This window comes from Telmatherina bonti (genome assembly GCF_933228915.1).
Source record: "Telmatherina bonti genome assembly, chromosome: 1".
Lineage (NCBI taxonomy): Eukaryota > Metazoa > Chordata > Actinopteri > Atheriniformes > Telmatherinidae > Telmatherina > Telmatherina bonti.
In genome coordinates this window covers 42,512,313-42,537,447 of record NC_136619.1, presented here as the reverse complement: position 1 = coordinate 42,537,447, position 25,135 = coordinate 42,512,313, and the positions used below count along the sequence as shown (strand labels likewise).

Here is a 25,135-nt window from a genome sequence, read left to right as displayed (position 1 = left end):
AGCCCCCTCACACACACACACACACACACACACACACACACACACCAACTGCAAGGAGCTGCGTTTAGCCTACATATCGCTCTCTTCCTGCGTGTGACATATGGAACAGCCTGAGGGGAAGTGAAGGGGTCCTGCTGCCTTCACTGCCTGCTGGGAAAACTTACAGCTCAGCAGTGGCTTCTCCACGGCGCCGGTCGGGTTTGGGTTCGGGTCGGGTCAAGTTCGGGTCGGGTCAAGTTCGGGTCGGGTCGGGGTCGGGTTGTGTCGAGTTCAGGTTGGGTCGAGTTCGGGTTTGGGTCGGGTCAAGTTTGGGTTCGGGTCGTGTCGGGTCGGGTACAGGTCGGGTCGGGTCGGGTCAAGTTCGGGTCGGGTCGGGTTGTGTCGAGTTCGGGTCAAGTTTGGGTTCGGGTCGTGTCGGGTCGGGTCGAGTTCGGGTCAAGTTTGGGTTCGGGTCGTGTCGGGTCGGGTACAGGTCGGGTCGGGTCGGGTCAAGTTCGGGTCGGGTCGGGTTCGGGTCGGGTACAGGTCGGGTCGGGTCAAGTTCGGGTTCAGGTCGTGTCGGGTCAAGTTCGGGTTCGGGTTGTGTCGGGTCGGGTACAGGTCGGGTTGGGTCGGGTCAAGTTTGGGTTCGGGTCGAGTTTGGGTTGGGTTCGGGTCGGGTCGGGTCAAGTTCGGGTTCGGGTCGTGTCGGGTCGGGTCGAGTTCGGGTCAAGTTTGGGTTCGGGTCGTGTCGGGTCGGGTACAGGTCGGGTCGGGTCGGGTCAAGTTCGGGTCGGGTCGGGTTCGGGTCGGGTACAGGTCGGGTCGGGTCAAGTTCGGGTTCAGGTCGTGTCGGGTCAAGTTCGGGTTCGGGTTGTGTCGGGTCGGGTACAGGTCGGGTTGGGTCGGGTCAAGTTTGGGTTCGGGTCGAGTTTGGGTTGGGTTCGGGTCGGGTCGGGTCAAGTTCGGGTTCGGGTCGTGTCGGGTCGGGTCGAGTTCGGGTCAAGTTTGGGTTCGGGTCGTGTCGGGTACAGGTCGGGTCGGGTCGGGTCGGGGTCGGGTTGTGTCGAGTTCGGGTTGGGTTCGGGTCGGGTCGAGTTCGGGTTCGGGTCGGGTCAAGTTTGGGTTCGGGTCGTGTCGGGTCGGGTACAGGTCGGGTCGGGTCGGGTCAAGTTCGGGTCGGGTCGGGGTCGGGTTGTGTCGAGTTCGGGTTGGGTTCGGGTCGAGTTCGGGTTGGGTTCGGGTCGAGTTCGGGTTGGGTTCGGGTCGAGTTCGGGTTGGGTTCGGGTCGGGTCGGGTTGGGTTCGGGTCGAGTTCGGGTTGGGTTCGGGTCGGGTTAGGAAACATGGAGTGAAAAGCTTCTCCGACGTCGTTAGGGCTTGGCGGAGCGACGAAATGCGAGGCGTAGCGGAACGTAGGACTAGCATCAGCTGGACCCGATCAGCTGATTCCTCCTGAGAGGGGCGGAGAGCTGACCGAGGAGACGGAAGTCGTTGCCGTGGATTTGTGTTGATCAGGAAGAAAACATGATTCTGCAGATGCAGAACTTTTCCTCACACGTCCGTCTCAGAACAGCGAGCTTCGGTCGCCAGAAGACGGCGGCGTCTCTGGACCCTCCATGTGACGGAGCTCTAACCTGCATGTTGGGTTTCAGGGAGAAATTCAGCACATCTGATGCGGCCATGATCCATCCAGCCTCATCCCCAGTGCACAGAGATTCCTTCTAATTCTCTCAACATTTTTCTGTTTTTCACCAGTTTGTCTCCAGTTGGAGTCGCAGCTCCATCAACTCACATGTTTGTTTATTTACACGGGATTCAGACTTTTAGAGGCTGTACAGCTAAAACACACACACATGCGCGTGAGTAATGTGTGTGTGTGTGTGTGTGTTCCTCTCAGCGACCGTCAGCCGAGCGGCTCCAGAGGAAGTGATGTGGCGTTACTGATCTCTTCGGTGGGAGACCTCGCCTTCAGCACCCACACATCACATGACTCCTTTCAGCACACAGGAGGTCGCACACACTGGCACACATCCACTGTATTTATAGAAGCATCAACACACACACACACACACACACACACACGCTGGTTACATAACGCTGGCCTACTAACGCAGCGCAGCACGTGACCTGCGTGAGATGATGCTGAACTCTGCAGAGGGTTCGGCCTGCCGTCCTCCCGCTTCATCGCTCTCACACACATGTGCAAACACACACCCATCCCCTGACTCGGACTGACATCACCGCGGGCCTCGCGGCCGTGCTCATCAGCTGGTTGCCGGGCAACCGTTTCCTCCACAGGCACAACCAACCCACATTTAATCTGGGAGGCGAAGAAATGAAGATAAATATCCAGAGGAGAGAATCGGATGCTGCGGAGACGAGGAACGTGATGGGGGGGGGCAGGTGTGGATCTAGGCCATGATCTCCACGTTGGTCACACAAGCAGGAGTGTCTCCCCCCCCCCGTTCTGCCTACAACCTCGCCTCCCGCTGCCTGGCAACCCTCTCCATGGGCAACGCAACACCCTGAGCAGGGGCAGATAATCAGAGTCCCTGGTGACGTAAAAGGGAGGGGAGTTAAAACTCCCAGAATTCCTCTGATTTATCCGACAGATAACATCCAAACATGGCTGCAGATGATGATGTGTGGGTAACGTGTTCATCTGAGTCGTCCAGGTAACGCAGTGATGAACGTTTTACCCCTTGAAACTCCGAGACGTTTTGCTCTATTCCTTCCTGTGGAGAAGTGCATCTGTAATCAGCATGTCTGTTTCCATGGAGATGTTACGTTTCCATGGTGACGTGATGGTTCTATGCAGCCGGAGTCCCCTGTAGTCAGGGGCAACAGGCCCCAGCGGTCCCGGACCGGCAAAGCCAGGCCCTGCCGGGCATCGGCCACCCAGGGCAGACAGAGCCCCAAGAGCCTGAGGGCAGCCCCGACCCCCGCAGGCAGAGGGATCAGCCCACGCCAACCGAGGGCCACGATCCCCAGACCACCACCGGCCCTACCGCAGCGCACCAGTCACCAAGACCCCCCACCACAAACACACACATGGTCCCTTCCACACACCTTATCCACCCCGTCACTTACACACACTCCCCCGCTCCTCTGCCTTTCCTCACATACTCCCCCATTTACACATACACACCCCATAACATGCCCCCCCCCGACGCTCCCCCTGACACACTCCCCATTCACCCCCACGCCCCCCAAACACACACGCCCCACCAGACACCCCTGACTGTACGACCCCTTACATATCCCCTTCACACACACACGCTCCATCGCCCATTTAAAAGTAATTTAATCTCAAAATTTGGGACTTCCTGTGACGTCATGACCAAAGAAGCAGCCTGACTCTTCGGCTCCGGGGAATGACCCAAAAACTAGCCAATAAAGTTTATATTTCTGGTTAAGAATCAACGTGAACTTCTATAAAGATGTCGGGAACTAGAAGAGACTCCGAAAAGAAACCCAAAAGCGCTAAAAAGGATGCACGACTTGCGAATGTCGATGAAGCCTTGGACGTGAGTGAGCCCGAAAACAACATGGCGCCCGTGCTAGAGGAGTTGAGAAACTTTAGAAAAGAACATGCGGATGCCTCTAAAGATACCAAAGCTGCATTGAATAGGGTGGAAACAACATTAAAAGATGTGCTTGACCGTACGAATGCTCTTGAACAACAAATGACTGAAACACAGCAAAGAGTGAGCGACACCGAAGACCAGCTACAGCGCCATGAGAGAGCCATTCGCCACTTGCTACACCGAGAAGCTAATCTGACTGCTAAATGCGAGGATATTGAATCAAGAGCCAGACGCAAGTACTTGCGCATATACGGGATAAAAGAGGGCGAAGAAAAGGATGGCATGATTCCTTTCATAACCGGATTGATCCGCACCTCATTAAATATGCCGGACGACAAAGATCTCGGCATTGAGAGGGCGCACAGGTCGCTAACGATGAAGCCAAAAGATTCTACACCACCAAGATCTATTATCGTTAGATTTTTGGACTACAGAGTGAAGGATGAGGTACTTCGAAAAGCGTGGCAAAGTAGTGGCATTATTTATAATGACCGGAAAATATATTTCGACCAGGACTACACCGCGGATACACAGAAGAAACGAAAACAAGTACGAGATGTTATTAAACAACTCAAAGAAAAGAGGATAAAAGCCGTGTCACCTTTTCCTGCCCAGCTGAAGATCTACTTTGACCATGGCCCGAAGACCTTTTCCACGCTCACGGAGGCAGCGCCAACCCTCAAGGATATGGGGATACCCGTCAAAGTGAATGAGCGAGAGGACATCCGTGATAAACTATTGCGCAACACCTGGGCTGCTGCATCCAAGGGAGCAGCCGGAGACACAACGCTGAGCATTGCGGATTTGCAAGCACTGGTTTAAGGTGACAAATAATACATGACCGATGAGTAAATGTGACATCTATGAAAAACAGGGCTAACTTTCAAATAATATGGCTAGTTAACATAAGACACGTTATATGATTATGTTAAGGGTCCCCCCCTAGTCAAAGGGGACGCAATATTACTTTTGATTTTTACTTTAATCGATTGCTTTACTTTCTTTATGCGAGAGCAGCTATGAGTGCAGCCTTTTGCTGTCGGAAAGTTGCTATTACACAGAGTGTTCAACACGGGAGGGTTTCGTCACGCCCCACCGTCTCTACGGTAACCGTTGTTAAGGAGGACTGGCAAGTTTGTTCAAAATTTGGGAGTCAGTTCTTTGTGTTGTTCATCATTTCTGTTCTTTTATGTGTTAATTTTGTTTTGAAAAATGTATCAAAAGTGCATCCATATGTTTATAGGTACAAATTTTACATGTGTAACGCTTTCGAAAAAACATTAAGGTACTTCTTCTTAACATTATTTAAACTATTATGGGAAAGTTGACTATTGTTACGTATAATGTCCATGGCATAAACCATCCTATAAAAAGAAAAAATTTTTTTAGCCAGTTGAAGAAATTGCAATGTTCCATCGCACTATTACAAGAAACGCATTTAAGTGAGCTGGAACATAAGAAACTTAAGAGAGAATGGGTAAATCAAATATATAGTGCTTCATTTGGGAAAAAAAGGGGTGTAGCTATTTTAATACATAAATCACTGGCTTTCTCAACTGAAAAGGTAATTCAAGACAAATTGGGGAGATATGTAATGATATTTGGCCGAATGGAGGGGGAGGAGATATCTATTATAAATCTGTATGCTCCAAATGAGCATGATGAAAATTTTTTCAAAGATCTTGCAAACACCATGGCAGAGAATGCTAAAGGGATGATAATAGTAGGGGGAGATTTCAATGCTGTGCAAGACGGTAAGCTAGATAGAACACCAGCAGAAGTGGGCCCACAAAATAGGAAAACAAAGATCCTTAATAATGTGATGATGGAATTGGGACTGAGAGATCCATGGAGATATAATAATACTAGCAGGAAAGATTTCACCTTCTTCTCTAACGTCCATAATAGTTATTCAAGGATAGATTTTTTTTGCATATCCCAACAACATATGTACAAAGTTATTGACTGCCAGATTGATAATATAACATTGAGTGACCATGCGCCTGTGATTTTGCATCTTGACACGGGTAAGGAGAATGTCTTTAAATACTGGAGATTGAATGTCTCACTACTTACAAGTACAGCAGTAGTTCAAGAATTAAAACAAACTTTTATTGACTATCTAGAGACAAATGACACTGGAGAGGTTAACCCATCTACCCTGTGGAGCGCAGCTAAAATTGTGATGAGAGGGAAAATGATTGAAATATCTTCTAGATTAAAAAAACAACGTTTGGAAGAACAATCAAATCTTGAAAATAAAATAAAAGTATTAGAAATGGAACATAAACGTAGTGGAAAAAATAGTGTCTTATTAAAACTAAAAGAAACTAGGAAAGAATTAGATAAAATCCTCACATATAAAGCAGAAGGGGCTTTAAGATATTCTAGACAAAAATACTATGAGATGGGAAACGGAGCCAGCCGCCTGTTGGGTTTTCAACTTCGTAAAGCAGTCAGATAGAATTGTACACAATATACTGGATCCAACACTTAAAACGAAAGTATGCAGACCAAAAGAAATAGCCAAGGCATTTGCAACATTTTTTAAAAAGCTTTATGAGGAACCGAACCCAATGAATGATAAATTAAAAGCAAAGTGTGATACTTTCCTTAAGAACCTAAATCTTCCTGTATTATCCAGAGAAGAAGCGTCAGATATGGTTTCAGACATAACGGAAAGTGAAATTCGAGAGGCAATCAAAAAACTGAAAAACAGTAAATCTCCAGGAACCGATGGGCTTCCTGGAGAATTTTATAAATGTTTTATTGATATCTTAATACCACTTCTGACCAGGGTTTTTAATTATACACTTAAGAATAGTAACATGCCAGTCTCATGGTCTGAGGCCATAATTTCAGTCATTCATAAAGAAGGAAAAGATGCTGCGCATTGTGATGGCTATAGACCGATTAGTCTGCTATGCAATGACTTAAAACTGCTGACTAATATCCTAGCAAAAAGGATACAAAACCATGTTAAAAAACTTATTCACCCAGATCAAACAGGGTTTATTCCAAATCGACACAGTGCCAATAATATGAGAAGGACCTTAAATATCATGACACAGGCCAAAAATAATAGTCAAAATTCAATGCTAATTAGTTTTGATGCTCAGAAAGCATTTGATACTGTCAATTGGCAGTTTCTCTACAAAACACTGTCAGTTATGGGCTTTCACCCACAATTTGTGGAGTGGATAAAGACAATTTATACAAATCCTAAATCGCGGGTCAGGGTGAATGGGTGCTGCTCGGATTTCTTTTACTTGGAAAGAGGTGTCCGCCAGGGCGATTGTCTCAGCCCCTTGTTATTTGCAATTAATATTGAACCGCTTGCTGCATTAATCAGGATGAATAAAGATATCAAAGGCATTGAAGATAGAAATAAGAAAGATGACACAAGATTTCCCTCTTTGCTGATGATATCTTATCATATATTAGTGACCCAGCCAGATCTTTACCCTCACTTATGAAAGTTTTTGAAGACTATGGTAAATTTTCAGGTTATCAAATAAATCAATCAAAATCAGAAGCAATGATGTTAAAAGGCCAATGGCCTACAAATTTTAAAAATCAGTTTAATTTTCGAATGTCCACTCAAGGATTCAGATATTTGGGCATTATTATCACTCCAAACATTTCACATTTATTCAAAGCTAATTATGGTAAATTAATGGATGAACTTAAAAAAGACTTTATAAGATGGGAAGTTTTACCTCTGTCACTTGTAGGGAGGATTGAAACAATTAGAATGAACGTATTGCCAAGGTTGCTTTTTCTGTTTCAGTCACTGCCTATAAAAATTCCAATGTCTACATTTAAGACACTTAATAAATGGATTTCAAAATTTATTTGGCAGAATAAACGTCCAAGAATTAAACTTAAAAGTCTTATGTGTCCAAAGGAACTTGGTGGATTAAATGTTCCAAATTTGAAAAATTATTATTTTGCGGCTCAGCTTCGGTCAATAATAACATGGATCTGTCAAGAGGAGGATACAATATGGTATAGGATGGAACAAGCTGATTGTCAAGATATTTTTCTTGATACAATTCCATTTTTAAATCTTGATGTACTGCCAAAAAAGAAAATTGCAAATGAATGGGTCAGAACCACTCTCTCCATATGGTCTAATATCAGAAAGATACTAAATATCCCTAGCTCTATCTGTAGACTGATAAGAATTCATCATAACCTGGAGTTCCCTCCTTCTTCTGAGTTTAAAACTTGGGCTGAAAAAGGCCTCGTTTTGTTGGGCCAAATGGTTGAGAGTGGAAATTTGATGACTTTTCAACAGCTCCAACAAAAATACAACCTCCCAACCCAAGAATTCTATAAATATTTACAATTAGTACATTACTTACAGAAACATAACTATTTGACTTCCTTTCAGACTCCACCTTCTAATATAGAATGTTTTTTTTATGTCAGTTATCAAAAAAACAACAACTAGTAGATATATATCTCATGCCTATAAAATATTACAAGAGCAAAGTGTAGAGAACACACTGGATATAAAAGGAAAGTGGGAATTGGAAATGAACACTATTATCAAGGATGAAGACTGGGAACAGACATTGAAAGAGGGACATAAAATAACAAATAGTCCGGTACTAAGGGAGTTTGAATGGAAAACTAAAATTAGATTTTTTAGAACTCCTCTCATCACATCAAAATTTGGTAAAACTTCAAATCAGTGTTGGAGAGGTTGTGGCCATGTGGGAGACCATACTCATGTATTTTGGGATTGTCCAAAATTGACAAATTATTGGAAAGATATCCAACGTGAAATTCAAAACTGTATAGGTGTCAAAATCCCGTTGGATCCAAATGTCATAATACTGGGAATTTTCTCAGATAATTTCAGACCAAATTGTAATGTTATCCAGTTAAGACTATTACTTTTACTTGCTAAGAAAATGATTACGGTCTCCTGGCTCAAGCCTCAACCTCCCAATATTATACAATGGAAGAACAAACTGAAGGAAGTTTATAATATGGAATTTATTACAGCAAGACTACAAATGAAGATGGATATATTTATGGACAGATGGTCTACAATTCAGAACTATATTTCGGATTAAGTCTAGTTTCTGCTTATTTTTGTGAAAAATGCCTACACTGTACTGTGCCTATTGCATTTGTTTGATTTGTTTTGTTTTTAGTACAACTGTGATGTTTGCACTAAAGATTGTGAATAAAGAATAAGTTCAAAAAAAAAAAAAAAATCTCAAAATTTGGCATATTTAGGGGCGTGTCCTTTTGATTGACAGGTACCCAATCTCCCGCTTGAAGTCAGAAGAACGTAGAACAACCGCAGTTTTTAGCCGGTTAACAACGTGACTTAGCTTTAGCCGGCTTACCTCTGTTAGCTGGTTAGCTCCTGTTATCTCCAGGTTAGCTCGGTTAGCTCTTAGCTACAGAAAGCTCGGAGTTCGCTCGATGTCAATCATCCACCATGACGCTCACGGCCCCCCTCTAAGCTCCACCTCTTTGCCCATATTTGTATTTTCCGGGTGAGACGACGCGCATGATGCTGCCAAGATGGTGATGGTAGGAACCGCCCACCGAACTTCAATTCAGCTCTTCAGAAACTTACGGGTGACGTCACGGAGGCTCCGCCCATCTCTTTATATACGGTCTATGGTTTTTACACGTCGGATCAGAGGATGGAGATCCGGCAGAGGGTTTTTGAAGGCGCCACTGTTGCGTGTTTTCTCGACTTACCTGTTGGTGAAATAAAAGTCGTGACATCACGCTTACGCAGAACGTCCTGATCATGATCAGCTTTGACTTCCAGCTGCTGTCTGACGGTTTGATCCATCAGTTGCTCTGAAGTGTGTGTGAAGTTTATGTACACTCTATGCTCAACACACCCCTTAGGCCCCCTTCCATCCGGCCTTACACTCCTCCTTATAAACAAACACACTCCATCATACACACACCCTTCACATCATGCCACTCCTAACTTCAAATACCCCAGCCATCTGCATACACCCATCCCAACGCTGCCCCCGCCCACTTACCTGAATTCCTTCACCCAAATTCCTCCCCTTATCCTCCCTCCACTCTCTCGCCTTCTATTCACAACTTCATCCATTCGCTCGCCCCAATCTCTCCTTCCTAACAAGCCCAGTGTAAGACGCCCGGTGGCGTCAGGGTTCAGGTAGACCCTGATCAAGGCCTCCATGACCACCGCCCACAACTCCCAGTGTCCCGCCACCCCCCCACAGATGCAGCCAACCTGGCACCCCCCAGAGCCAGCAGCGCCCTCCCTCAGCCAAGCCAGCCCAGGTCTACCGGACAGCACCCCTCTCCCACATGACCCCCCCCCCCCCCCCCCCCCCCCCAGCAATGCGCTGGAAATGGGGGGCATGGGAGGACTCCATCCTGCCTCCTCCCCCGATAATGATTGATTATGAAGTGTCTGTTAATTGCAATTAAAATTGAGGGGGGTAACCACACCGTGTCGGGAGAGGAACCGCATAAGCAGCCCCACCCACCGTACACTGCATGACCCGCCCCCCAAAACGTAACCATGAGTCATCAGTGTTTTTGTATTGTGGTGACTAAATGTGATTAAAACTGGGAGGTGAGTAGATACCGGGTGCAGTGATCAACACCACATTGATGGACTTTATCACCACACCATGCCCACCTCCCAACGCCCTGCCGGTGTGTGATGGAGAGCAGGGAAGAAGGGGGGTCTGGGGATTTTGCTCCAAAGGCCAGTGGGCTTCACTCCTGGAGATTAGCTGCCAGTGGCACTAGGCATGCCCCCCTTTGCCGGGGCCCCGAGTACCAGGACAAGCCAGGAGCAGCCGCCCCAAAAACCAGAGCTCCCAGCAACTCAAACCAAAGAGTCGGCACCGGCCCCAGAAGCACCAACCGACCACAAGCAAAGGGGGCGGGAAGACAAGGAAGGGGAGGGACGGTGGAAGGAGACCCTAGACCAAAGGACCACCACCCCCACACCCACAGGAGACGCCCCCACCCAAGGATATGCTGCAGTCCCTCCTTTCCAACACACCAACAGACACATATCCACATCTTAACACATACAGCCCCCCAACACACACACACACACACACACACACACACACATTTATTCCACTCTCTAAAACCATCCTCCAGCCCCCTACACCCCTACACCCACCTACACCCCTACACCCACCCACACCCACACCCACCTACACCCCTACACTCCACTACGTCCCCATCCTGCCTCCATGCCACCCTGAGCTCCCTGGAAGAGCTTCTTAGTGCAGGAAGGGGATGAAACTGCTGGAGATGCTCTTCCAGTCTGGGATGGCCACCATGCTGGAGGAGCAGCAGCTCCAGGGATTCCAGGGAATCAAGCGGACTCACAATGTTGGAAAAATCACGGCACAGAACCAGGAGACAGCTACAAACTGGTGTCCATCATGGACAGTTCCTCCCTGGAGTTGAACCTCCATCCCAAAGATCCTCCATAAGGGTTCAGGTCTGGGTTCAGAACTGGGTTCAGGTCTGGGTTCAAGTCTAGGTTCAGGTCTGGACTCTCTGGTTTCCAGTCCATATGTGAGAACCCTGAACCAGTTCTTCACAATCTGACCCATGAATCCTGCAGGAAGATGGAAAAACCTGCTTGTTCAGGATATTCAGGTGTCAGCTGACTCTGAACCCAGAGCTGAACCTAGACCTCAATCCAGACCTGAACCTACACATGAACCCAGACCTGACTAACCACAACAACCCAGATCATAGACTGGTCCCACAGGCTGGTACAGTAATAATAGACATGATGTCTGCATCCATCACTCTGGAACAGGATGGATCTGGACCCGTCAGACTACATGATGAGTCTGGAACAGGATGGATCTGGACCCGTCAGACCACATGATGAGTCTGGAACAGGGTGGATCTGGACTCGGACCACATGATGAGTCTGGAACAGGATGGATCTGGACCCGTCAGACCACATGATGAGTCTGGAACAGGGTGGATCTGGACTCGGACCACATGATCAGTCTGGAACAGGATGGATCTGGACTCAGACCACATGATGAGTCTGGAACAGGGTGGATCTGGACCTGTCAGACCACATGATGAGTCTGGAACAGGGTGGATCTGGACTCGGACCACATGATCAGTCTGGAACAGGATGGATCTGGACTCAGACCACATGATGAGTCTGGAACAGGGTGGATCTGGACCCGTCAGACCACATGATGAGTCTGGAACAGGGTGGATCTGGACTCGGACCACATGATGAGTCTGGAACAGGGTGGATCTGGACTCGGACCACATGATGAGTCTGGAACAGGGTGGATCTGGACTCGGACCACATGATGAGTCTGGAACAGGGTGGAATTGGACTCGGACCACATGATGAGTCTGGAACAGGGTGGAATTGGACTCGGACCACATGATGAGTCTGGAACAGGGTGGATCTGGACCCATCAGACCACATGATGAGTCTGGAACAGGATGGATATGGACCCGTCAGACCACATGATGAGTCTGGAACAGGGTGGATCTGGACTCGGACCACATGATGAGTCTGGAACAGGGTGGATCTGGACTCGGACCACAGGATGAGTCTGGAACAGGGTGGATCTGGACTCAGACCACATGATGAGTCTGGAACAGGGTGGATCTGGACTCAGACCACATGATGAGTCTGGAACAGGGTGGATTATTGATCGAGCTTTTTATGCGACTCTCGTTTGGGGGTGGGGGGGGGGGCATGGAACGGAAGTTAATAAAGCATAAGTTGAGTTGATTCGGGTGAATGGTCCATGAAAACGTTCCCATCAACAGCTTCAGCTGTTACGTGCAACGCCTCAAACGCAATCAGTTTCTGTCCAAACGCACGTTCAGCTAAATGATGTTGCCATGGTAACACAAGAGAAGCAGAGGATGAGGGATGTGACGAAGATCACAGGCAGACAAGTCAGTGAAACTCTACCAACTAAAGGTATAAAGAAGACGGTTGGACGGACAGTTTGGTCCATCGGCGGAGGCAGAAAATGGAGCGATACCACCTGGAGTCACTGGGGGGCAGAGTTGTGCAGCTGGCACGCAACCAGTGCAAGGGAGAACCACCAAATATAAACCACACAAAGAAGTTGTGGAAAAGAGGAAAAACTTTGCGGTTTTCTTCTTCTTCAGGTGTTTTTAGATGGCAGGCAACAACTTCATAGCCGTGTGCTACCGCTAGCAGCCGGAGAAGTGAACGTGGGACTCAGCACTGCCTCTTAGTGGACGGACTGACTGATGTAAAAGCAGGTATGAGCCTAGTGACCATCGTTTTAGGCTGCTTTGCCTTTGGTGTTGTCAGCTTTTTGAGGCCACAAAGGCCAAATATCAGGCACAAATATATGTATTCTGTATGTAAATATCATATTAACGGAATGTATATATGTACATCTTCCCTCAATATGTCACTTCCAGGAAAACTGGAGAGAATATTTGTTTGATACTGGGGCAACTTAAACTCCAGCATTCAACATTCAGCAAATGAGCTCACAGCTTGTAGATCAGGCCTGCAGATGATTTGAATAAATATAATGAGTACTAAAGGTAAACATAGTATTTGTCATTAATTCATTCATTTTCGACACCGCTTTGTCCAGTTCAGGGGGCTGGACTGCTCCCGGGGAAGCTGGAGTCCATCCCAGCAATCGTCAGGCGAGGGTACACCTGGACAGGTCGCCAGTCTATCACAGGCAATAAGTCCTGTGTTGTCATATTCTAAAACCTTGAAAGGGCCATTTATTTCATCATGATGTCCCAAGAGACTGAGCACAAAGCTTGCTTCTCCTCATAACTTTATATAATACAGTTAGTCACACATATATAGAACAATAAAGTCTGTCCTCCACACTGCATGTTTGTAATTAATTATGAAGTAAAAGGTAAGTTTACGGTCTTTGTTTAAGGTCTCGTCGGGAACAACAAAGTGGATGAGCTAATGGCATGTTTCAATGAATGAATGATGTTTTTCTCAACGTTGGAAGAATTAAAACTACAACGAAACCACCGCAGGTATTTCCAAGCAATGTGGGACCCTGGCACATCCCAATGAATCCGTCACACGTCCACATTATAAATGCAATGTCAGAAACCCACTGAAATAATCAGCGTCAACAGTAAAACACACATCAGACAATGTAAATATCAGCTGCAATGCAAAACTGTTCACTGAGAGGGTTGCTCAAATCACACGCTGAATGAAATGATGGAATAAAACACAAAAACCATCAACATCCAAATACCACAGGACATACCGCTGTATGCCATACCTGGTTCCGAAGCCCCCCCTGGTCCCTGTGGGGGAGTCGAGGCTCTCTCCTGGCTTGGATGGCCTGTCTCGATTCATGTGCTGCAGGATGGAGCTCAGCTCGGTGATCACGGTGTTCTTGTTGTCAGGTGTGGATGGGGGGCTGCGTAGTTCGGGGGGCTGTTCGCCCCACAGCTTGGATGTCCTTTGAGAAGGAGTCCTTGGAGGTTCAGAGGAAGAGGGGGGAGGGGGTGGCGCCTGGGGTGGCGTCCCGTAGGACTCTGGGGGCTCTTCGATGAGGGCGTCACGATAAAGCGATGTTCTGTTGATAACAGACTTGCCTTTGGGTTTGGGTGGGACGGGCGGGCGGTCCACCAGGAAGGCGTGTCCATCTGCGGTGGCATAGAGGCTCTCCAGAGCACTGTCACAGAAGCCCCCTTCTGACGACAAGGTGGAGATACTGGAAACGGTGCTGGTGGTCTCCATGTGCTGAGGATCCCCACTGCTGCGGCTGTCCACCTCTTCGATGCCTGAGTCACCCACCCCTGACTCTGGGTCAGGTGGAGCAGAAGGATAAGAGGGAGGCATATTGTTCGCCACCCGTTTGTGTGGGTCGGTGACTGGAGGCGGAGCATGTGGGTGGTAAGGGGGCAGAGGAGGTCCCCCGTTCCGTCTCTGTTGCTGGATCATCTCTGCGTAGGCACTGGCCTGATCATCAGGAATGTCGATGCTGTTTGCGAACTCCAGTGGTGGGGGAAGTGGCTCTGAGAACTCGAATTCTTCATCTATGTCGACTGAAGCCAGAGGGGGAGGGGGAATTCGGAAGGATAGTTTTACCGGTTCATCCAAGGATTCGCCCAGAGGAACGCTCCTTTTTCGTAATGCAACTGACTGAGGATTGGAGGACATGGTCAAAGCGTTGGGGGGATCAGGCTGGTTGGGGTCCTTCAGCTCAGAAGGCCTGTTGCTGTCTTGCACTTCCGCCTCCTGGTTGTTTGTCTTGCTGCCCGTCGCGTCTGTAGTTGTGTGGACCATCAGCAAGCCAGCTGACTTTGGATGCGACGTGTTGCCCACGTCCACCGGGGCGCTCTTCCTCTCTTCGACTGCCTGATGCTGGCGCTCTTCCCGCGCTCCGTCAGACTCGTACTTCTGCTCGGTCATTTGCCTCCGAAGGCCGCCTCGGCCCGGCCGCCCCATAGTCGCTGAGGAGATTGCAGCGAAACTTGTCTCAATACCAGACCGTAGTTTGGTGTCGATGAACAGCGGCTGGTTGAGGTCTGGTTTGTGGCTCTGCTGAAGAGGAAGGGACTGGGCTTCATGCTTCGATGTTTGCTGAACCTGAGGAGGATTTGTTTGACTCTGAGGATGGTTCTGTTGCTCCTTCATGGCCCGGTCCCGTGCAGCCAGGGCCAAGGCAAGAGGAGAGTTGGGGTCCAAGGGTTTTCCAGTGACAGGATGGAGGTAGGTCCCATTGGCCTTGTAGTGGCTCTTAGGAGGAGTTGCTGGGAGACTAACAGGACTGTCCAGATTGGGACATTGGCCTGTTCTGGTGTTTAGAGGCTCCCGAACCACTGTCGGCTCAGGAGTGTTGAAATCTGTCATATTGCCACTACCCCCACCAACTGGGGGTCCGAGCTGTGCCGCAGAAGGTGGGGCTAGTATCCTTCGAAGACGTTCATCACTACTGAACATGCCTTCATCAATGGACTTGGACTGGCGAAGACGAGGGGTTGGTGTGGGACCGCTAAAATCATCATCCCCAATGTCTATTGACTGGAAGGCAATTGAGTTCTTTTTGGCCTCTAGCCTCTTCTCACGGTCCCGTACTGCACCAGCAATAGCTGCAGCAAAGGGGTTGCTAAGAGAGAGGGGGTCCTCTGGACGCAAACCTCCACTCCCACCAACAGTGGGTGTGAGAGGTGGATGTTCGGGGGTGGTGGGCTCAATCTCCATACTGCTACCCTGGCTGCTTTTGCCACTGCTGCTGGTGGACGGCTCCTTAACGATGATGGTGGGGATGGGGATGGAGGAGCACGTCCGTTCTACAGGCGTTGTGGGCATGGAAACTGGGCCTGAAGGGCTTGATGGTATGTGACATGACTTCTCAGGACTGTCCTCCACATTCGGCTGCTTTACCAACATACCCTTCCTTCTTGCCGGTTTCGCCGGCACATACAGCGTCTTATTGCCCACCTCAGAGTATGGGTTCTCGGGCACTGGCGTGCGCCCTCGAGTGCGTGTACTCTCAAACTGCTCCGAGCTCTGTCGGAAATATCCGCGGCGTAACGTTCCAACGTCTCTAGTTTGGCTAATGGTGGTCACTGCATTTGGAGAGTTCTGGGTGAAGCCCGGTCGTGTGGTACCGTAGGTCTTGGACGTTGGGCCAGCGGACGAGTTGTAGGCAGGCGGTGAAGGGGGTGAGATGGCTGGGGGAGGAGGAATGTCCTCCGAGGTGTCAGGCATCGAGAGGCTTCGGGAGAACTTGAGCAGGGGAGGTGTGAGGAATCCCTGTTTTTCATCCTCTGTACCTTGGGGAAATGGAGCAGAGAGAAAATTATGTGAGGACCCGAGGGAAACATCCCTTCTTTATATTTCCTCCAAGGCATGTGCTACTGGTTTTAATTTCTTTTTCAGCCGTTATTAAATTGTAGCAGGAATCTGGAATATTCTGGCAAGTTAAGCCGAGCAATAACCTCAAAATGAAATCTTGAAAATGGAAATTAGGGCAAGAAAAAACATATTCAGAGCGCTGAGTGTAAATCTATTTGGGAGTTGCGGAGCCATTATGGAGCTGTGTAAACTGAAAAGAGGTTGAGTATTATTATCTGAAGACGAGGACCAAAAGGTGGAATATGTGCATCAGTTTAATTTTCCTGCTCAGCGATTTGCTGACATTTACATGTAAAACCAAGTTACACGGTGACAACTCAGCTTTCCAGTGTCGTTTTCAGATAACAAGCCTGTCGGTAAAGTTGTTTCTTTCATTTGTTTAGTTACTGTAAAGGATAGGAGGGAGGTTTGGGGTTGAACATGCTGCTGTGTGCTCCCATCATCCTTTTGTTGAAAAGCTGATGTCAAGAGAACTGTGAGTACCGCCAGCCTGCATGGCGTTCCTCTGGTTCTGAAGTGAGAGTGAAGTCTCAGCAGATGCTTAATGACCTCCAATATCACCGCCTAAAAGCAGACTTTGCTGACGGGATCATTCTAATTTATCTATAATTAGCTGCAAATATTGCAAGAGCACACAGAGCAAGTCCTCCCAGCGTTGGTAGAATATTACAAGTAAGAGCAGAAAGTACTGGACGTGCAGTTTATGGTTCCAGCTGACACAAACTTACCTATGGACTTCTGCTTCTTCATGGTGCCCTTTTCAGGTAACCCCAGGAAGGCTCCCGGCACAGTGGGCGGCACCACCGCAACTCCCTGGCGGTCGTGATACATGGACTGAAAATCACAATGGCGTTCATGATATACTCAGACACACACACTTCCTGTTTGCCTCCTGAACAACTTTTCTTAGTTTGGTTTAAAAGTCACATCAGAAACTTTCTGAAGGAAAAACATTCATCTACATTTTCAGCTTTTGGTTCTGACTGGAGGGATATGAAGAGCCGAACATTGGGTCTCATTCACCTACAGCTCGTACCAACAGATAAGTTCCTAATTCCGACTCACGAACTTTTATCCTGGCATTCACCAAAATCTTCGTACGAGAGCTCAGGAGGACTCTTATGATGAAATAAAGTTTCAGAAATGTTTTTGACTGATTTTTAGATCATTTTTTGTTATTTTAAGATGAACGAGATTTGGAAGATGGCTTCTTAATGTTATCATTTCCATCAGAGGAAAGAGTTTTTCGTCCGTTCATTCATTCAACAAGCAGCAGTGGAGGCAGATTTCAGGTCAGATCTGCACACAGATCCATTTTAACATCGCTCCAATAATGTCCGAGTCACATCCACCGGCACAATATTCTATTTATTCATTTAAAGTCATCTCAATGGAGTCTTTTTAATATCTGGATTAGTTTTATTCAGAAATCCAGGTCTTGTCGTGGCCGCCTGGTTAATTAGACCTGTCAGACTCACCTGGAGGATTCCTCAAATAAAGCACTCCTCCGCAGGTGAACTGCATCTTAAAATGATGCAACACCGGGTGTAAATGTGCTTTACCAACTGTAGGAGGTACAGCAAACTATGTAATGGATTTTATTATCACGGCAACTTGTCAACACATTGCAAACGCATTTAAAACGGCGCCAGGTGGAGCTCGCCCTGCTAGTGATGCACCTGTACGTCTCATTTATGTAAAACTGGCTAAAATGTGAATTAATATTGCAACTATGAACTAAACTGGAGCCGCGAACATTAACTTTAAGTCACATTGTTATTTTTAGTTGTGTAATTATGCAATGCTTTCCGAATGGCGTCTGAACTTTAGACGTGATGGTCAGGCCGTGGGAAGTCCCGTCTAATCGATAATGATGGATTTCTTTCTAAACAAGCCCACTACAATCCCACTTTGCTGAAAAACTACTTCGGTAAGTTGACGTTGGTGTACCCAACGTCCACAGCAGGCGCGACACCCGGCGCAGATCTGGTACACCGGAAGTCTCACAAACTGTTCTGGATGTTTTCCTGCAAAGTCGAGCCATCCGGTCCGTCCGTTCAGCTTCCGAGGGATTGGTATTCACCAGTTTAAGAACATGGATACGAACAACAGGTTCATGGACCTGATGGAGAGTTTTCGTAAAAGATTTCTGAAGTACAAGTTGAGAACAAATTTAAGAAGATTCGTTAGAACATGTTGGTGAAAGAGGCTCATTGTTCTTCGTGTGATCTTTGCTGTGTGTTCCTGCATTTTCTTGTCACTTTGGAGCAACCATAGACTGTATATACAGTGGGGCTCCAAAGTTTGGGCACCACTGGTGAAAATTTTTTTTAATGTGCAAATAAGGAGCTTTAAAAAGATGGAAAATCTCGAAAAGGCATCAAATTACTGTTTAGATATTCTTATAACATGTAAAAAAAAAAAAGTTACATCTTATTTCCATAATTTAAACATTCAAAATAACAGAAAAGAAAAGATGGCGTCTGTAAAAGTTTGGGCACCCTGCAGAGTTAGTACCTTGTATGCCCCCAATTTGACAACAGAGACCTGACAGTGTCCTGGATTGTTTACAGTTAGTGTCTGGAAAGACCAGGTGATGTCAATCTCAAAGGTTTTAAATGCTCAGACTCATCTGACCTTGACTCAACAATCGGCACCATGGGTTCCTCTAAGCAGCTGTCAAGAACACTGAAACTGAAAATAGTTGATGCTCACAAAGCAGGAGAAGGATTTAAGAAAATAGCAAAGTGTTTTCAGATGCTAATAGCCTCTGTTCCAAATGTAATCAAGAAATGGCGGTCATTGGGAACAGAGGAAGTTAAAGCAAAATCTGGAAGACCAAGAAAAATATCAGACAGAACAGCTCACAAGATTGTAAGAAAAGCAAGTCTAAACCCAAGTTTGACTGCACGATCCCTCCAGGAAGATCTGGCTGATACTGGAGTTATGGTGCACCATTCCACTATAAAGAGGTACATGTACAAATATGGCCTTCAAGGAAGAGTCATCAGAAGGAAACTTCTTTTACGTCCTTACCACAAAAATCTGCATTTGAAGTTTTCAAAGGAACATAAAGACAAGCCTGATGCATTTTGGAAACAAGTTCTGTGGATTGATGAGGTTAAAATTGAACTTTTTGGCCGGAATGAGCACAGGTACATTTGGAGAAGAAAGGGCACATAATTTAATGAAAAGAACCTCTATCTAACTGTTAAGCATGGGGGTGGATCAATCATGCTTTGGGGTTGTATTGCAGCCAGTGGCACAGGGAACATGTCACGAGTAGAAGGAAAAATGGATTCAATGGGATTTGAGCAAATTTTGGATGCTACCCTAATGCCATTGTGAAAAAGCTGCAGTTAAAGAGAGGATGGTTCTACAAATGGATAATGATCCTAAAAACATCTCAAAATCCAGGGTGGATTACATCAAGAGGCATGAACTGAAGGTTTTGCCATGGCCTTCACAATCTCCTGACCTCAACATAATTGAAAGTCTATGGATAGACCTTAAAAGAGCAGTGCGTCACAGACGGCCAAGAATCTCAAAGATCTGGAAGACTTTTGTAAGGAAGAATGGGTGAAGATACCTCAAACAAGATTCAAAAGACTATTGGCTGACTATGAAAAGTTTACAAGACAGTTTATAAGACAGTTTACAAGCTGTCATACTTGCCAAAGGGGGGAATAGAAGGTACTAACTATGCAGGGTGCCCAAACTTTTGCAGAGGCCATTTTTTGTTTTCTGTTATTTTAAAAGTTAAAATGATGGAAATAAGATCTAACTTTTTTTGACATGTTATAAGAATGTCTAATCTGTAATTTGACACCTTTTGGAGTTGTTCCATCTTTTGTTTGCTTCTTTTTGGCACATTAAAATAAATTTTTACCAGGGGTGCCCAAACTTTGGAGCCCCACTGTAAAAGGTGTGCGGAGCCTCCGTGACGTCACCCATAGGTTTCTGAAGAGCTGAATTGAAGCTCGGTGGGCGGTTCCTACCATCACCATCTTGGCAGGGGCATGCGTGTCGTCTCACCCAGAAAATACAAATATGGGCAAAGAGGTGGAGCTGAGAGGGGGGCTGTGAGCGTCATGGTGGATGATTGACATCGAGCGATCTCTGAGCTTTCTGTAGCTAAAAGCTAACTGGGCTAACCCGGAGATAACAGGAGCTAACCAGCTAACAGAGGTAAGCGGGCTAAAGCTAAGTCACGTTGTTAACCAGCTAAAAACCGCGGTTGTTCTGACTTGAAGCGGGAGATCGAGTACCTGTCAATCAAAAGGACACGCCCCTAAATATGCTGAACTTCGAGATTAAATTACTTTTAAACGGGCGAATTAGAAAAAAAATTCACTCCCCCCACAGTTGTCATGAAAGTAAACCTGACCTATTAAACCTAAAATGAATTTTTGTCTCATTTATCTAACTTTGAATTGTCTTGTACATGAAAGGTGCTATACAAATAAACTTGCCTTGCCTTACAAGGCTGTAAACATGTTTATTTTTGTTGTAAACATGTTTATTCCTGCTGTAAACATGTTTATTCCTGCTGTAAACATGTTTATTCCTGCTGTAAACATGTTTATTCCTGCTGTGAAGTTGGTCTTTTTAACATGGGAGTCTATGGGGATTTGCTCTGTTTTGCAGCCCCTAGTGGATGAAGGGGGAACTGCAGTTTTATGCACTTCCACATAGGCTTCACTTTTAACCACCGACGGCGCCGTCCATCTTTCACATACAGTCTATGGTAGCAACGTGACATCTGACGCTGTTCGTGGCTGCGTTGGTGCTTTAGCTTCTCTTTGCACTGGAAAAAGCAGAAATCACATCGGAACAAGGTTCTGCTCGTTATGGAAACCAAGATAATAATTTACCGCTTACTTTTTCTTCATGTGATCTGCATGTAAAGCACATGTGATCGACACGTTAATCACTTAGAAATATGAAGGCTGGAGGCGCCAACACTGAGAAAAACAGGTGGACTAAATAAACTTCCATGTGGTTTCCAACATGTTCACGTGTAATCCATCTGTTTAAACATTCTTCATGTTATTTATACTTTTTAACAGAAAGGAAATTACGTTGATTGTTATAGTTTGACCCTAATAATCCCTAACATCCTAAACATGTCTGCAGACACGTCACACATGTTCATGTTTGTCTCCTTACGTTCATATCGGTGGGCGTCACCAAGCAGCGACTGGTTGGGCGAGGTTTGATGGTGGCGATCTTTGTGTCCACGGGCGAGGCCTTCTGGGCGTGCGTCATCTCGTCGACTTTATCTGCAACACAAACCGAGTCGTAACCGGTGAGCGTTGGCGTGAGGCGGCGGGACTGAACTTGCAAAGCTGCAGTGAGGTCCTGATGCTCAAACGCAAGCTGGTCATTCACAGTGGCGCCACCTGAACCGAACATGAAACTAAAACTGGAAACTACGTCTTCCAGGAGTGCAGGGTCGGGGGGGGCATGGGGACTTTGATGAGATGCGTCCAGCCTTGGAAGCCGTGCAAGCTGTTTTATTTAACATATAAAAACGCAGCCGACCCAGAAGCAACATCCGGGTCTTGGGTTGCTCCCTCTTTTTATGTCAAACCAGCAATGAAAGCAGAATCCGTCAAGTTTGCCGTTTTCTTTGGGGTTTTTCATTCTTTCAGATTTCTTTTGTTGCTTGCAAAGTGTGGAAGGTGTGAACGGCAAATTTGTCAGATCTGAACGTCCTGCTGGGGTGTGATGATGCTCTCAGACTGAGTCCGCCGAAAGGATCGTTTAGCTGGGGAAGCTACATGCTAGCCTGGTGTTTCCCCTCACTGTGGCCCCCCTGGCCGCCCCGGTGTGGGATGTGGAAAGCTTCCATGCATTAAGGGAGTGATTACTTAGAGTGACTTGGAAAACAATCCTCTTCTTCTGCGCATCTACACACAGAGGAGAGGAGAGGGGAGGAAAGGACCGTCAATGACCCAAACTACAGTAGAACAGACAGAAAACAGCAGAAAGGTTCCTCTTTCTGTCCCATGTGCCATGAGCACAACATGCAGCCTGGTTGCCCTGGAAACGTATCTGTGAGTGACTAAACCTCCTCCATACACACACACACACACACACGCACACACACACACAGACACGCACAAACACACACACACACACACACGCACACACACACACACACACACAAGCCTGCAGTGACAGCAAATAAAACAAGGAAGGAAGAAAAAACAGTGATTTACAGCTAAAGTTTCATGGTTTTCATGCAACAACACAACATCTGCTCACACAGCTGCTGAGAGATCTCATACCAGTTCATCTTCCTCTGCTTCTCCAGAAACATTTGGTCACTCAGCTGAAACTCCGCTCCATCGCCGAGCGGGTTGGCCCATATGGCTGACCATGTCTCAGGAGCGGTAGCGAGGAGCTCTGATGGGTGTCGGACCCTCTAGGTGTCAAAATCCAGTCCTCGTGGGTCCCAGACCCAGTCCTGCAGGTCTGGTTGTCTCCAGGCTCCAACACAAAATAAGGCTGGCAAGTAGCTGTTGGATCCATCAGATCTGAATCAAGTGTGTTGGAGCAGGGACACAACAAATACCCGCCGGATGACTGGAGTTTGACACCCTGCTTCAGGTGATCTGCAGTTCCATCCAGGATGTTTACAATCCAGCTACAAAACGTCGTGTTTATTCACAAACTGTACAAGGAGAATCCATCTGGGGGGGTTGATAATCCAGAATTACAGCCGAGGAGAATAACGTGGTGTTCCTCTGGGCATGATATTAGGACCCGCTCACTTTTCCTCACACAGTCGCTTACAGTTGTGCTCATATTTATTCATATTTATTCATCCCCTTTCATTAAAGAAGGAAAAAAACAGCGGCCTGTAAAATAAGATGAAATTGACTAAAGTAATAATAAATAAAATTTTTATGAAAATCATGACATTATTTTCTAATTCTGGTTCAATAGATTTTTTTTTTTTTTTTTTTAAAAACAAACAAATAAGATAATTTATTAGCTATTCCATCAGTCATAAAGTAATATTTAGTGGAACAATCCTTTAATGTTTCCGCTCCAGTCAGGTTTTTTCTGTTCCTCTCAGTCAGACTTCTGCACCTGTTGACAGGTATTTTGTCCCACTGTTCAACAGAAAAGTCTCTAATTTGTCCAGGACACATTTATTTGTTTATTTTTTTCTTTCTTCAACTCAATTAAATGAAAAAACAGTGTCTTATATTACTAAATTATATTTCTGCAAATTTTTAGTTATTGTTCCTTTTTTAAGTCTCCAGTTATTTGAGTGACTGTTGTAAATTCAGCCTTTTCTTTAATGAGAGGGGATGAAGACATATGAGCACAACTGTAGACAAAGTCAGAACGTTGGCAGATGACAGACCTGTATTTAGTTCAGATACTCAGACAACAAAGAGAATTAATTACTGAAAAGAAAAGGCTTCGATTTGTTTTACTGCATAAATTAAATAAAATTAATTGATCTTCTGTGGTTTTAGGGACATTTTATAGATAAACGCTGACGTTAAAAGGTGTTTAAACTTCATCCTGGAAGGGGAGCGGCTGGAACTGATATGTTGTTTACTCTTCATGTGTAACGAGTCTGATAATAAATAAACTAACAAAGATGCTGCAAACTAAAGATTTTAGGAAATAATTGAGAATAAACATCTTTCTGTTTACATGCAGATTTAGATAAAGAAATGATCATTTACAGGATTATTTACTGAAAGTCATCCTTCATCATCCTAACTGCTTAATCTGATGAAGGGTCACGGGAAGCTGGAGCCTATCCAGCAAGGTAAACCCTGGACAGCTCGCCGGTCCATTGTAGTATTTACAGCAAGTTTTAGTGTTAAATAAGGACATTTTATAATTATCAATAACTTCTAACTAAAAATCTTTTAAATGTGAAAAGTGAGGATGTAAAGAGTGAGGAATTAAAGGTGGAATATTTGAGGTAATCACGCATTATTTTCAGTCTTCTTGCAGGTTTTGGCTTCTGCAGAGCGACCGCTGTGTGTTCACATGAATATAAGCCAGAATGAATCAAAACGGAGAAAAGTGGATCTGTTAAATGAAAAAGCAGTTCTGACTCTGAGTCTGCAGGAAGCTGAACTGCTGCTTTAGCATCACTCAGCAGATTCTGACACGGGGATGGAGAAACGATACGCTGCCGTTTTCTGTGTGACATCACCACGACATGAACGCATGCAGCGAGGACACGGACACGCCAGAGACGTCCAGAGGCGTGTTGGGAATCATGCAGCGTCATGCATGCGTGCAGCGTCACGGCTTTGTCTGAAGCAGCCAGACAAATCCACATCCTCACTAAAACATAGTCAGGGACTAAAAGCAGCAGCTTCATCACAGTGAGGTGGGGGGGGGGGGGGGAGACACACATGAATCACTTACCACCTTTCTTTTTCCTTAGAGTGGCTTAAGAGGTGACAGAAAAAGATTTCTGAGTCCACAGAGCACAAAAGCAGACTCAGTCCTAGCAGGAATATCAAACTCACGTTTCAGATTCACACAGAAACTGTCAGGGTTTGGTTTGTTTCTGGTTTCCTGTTTTATTTTGTAGTTTCCCTGTTTAGTTCACTTCTCTCGTTTCCTGTTTCACCTTTTTTCTGTTCATTAGATCACCTGGTCTTCAGCTAAGTCATCACACCTGTGTCTCATTGTGTTGTCTG

General features: G+C 46.2%; 1 protein-coding gene across 1 annotated transcript in view; it reads right to left on the bottom strand.

Annotated features, from left to right (window-relative positions):
* The window catches only part of LOC306758811 (SH3 and multiple ankyrin repeat domains protein 2-like), a gene marked incomplete at both ends in the record, with an annotated part of 185,400 nt that overhangs the window by 2,851 nt on the left and 157,414 nt on the right, over nucleotides 1-25,135 (bottom strand). Inside the window, 5 exons of the mRNA XM_079244214.1 lie at nucleotides 13,858-16,363; nucleotides 17,174-17,279; nucleotides 21,615-21,727; nucleotides 22,319-22,357; nucleotides 24,858-24,881. Coding sequence (XP_079100340.1) covers nucleotides 13,858-16,363; nucleotides 17,174-17,279; nucleotides 21,615-21,727; nucleotides 22,319-22,357; nucleotides 24,858-24,881 — 2,788 coding nt within the window. The remainder of the gene's footprint in view (nucleotides 1-13,857; nucleotides 16,364-17,173; nucleotides 17,280-21,614; nucleotides 21,728-22,318; nucleotides 22,358-24,857; nucleotides 24,882-25,135) is intronic.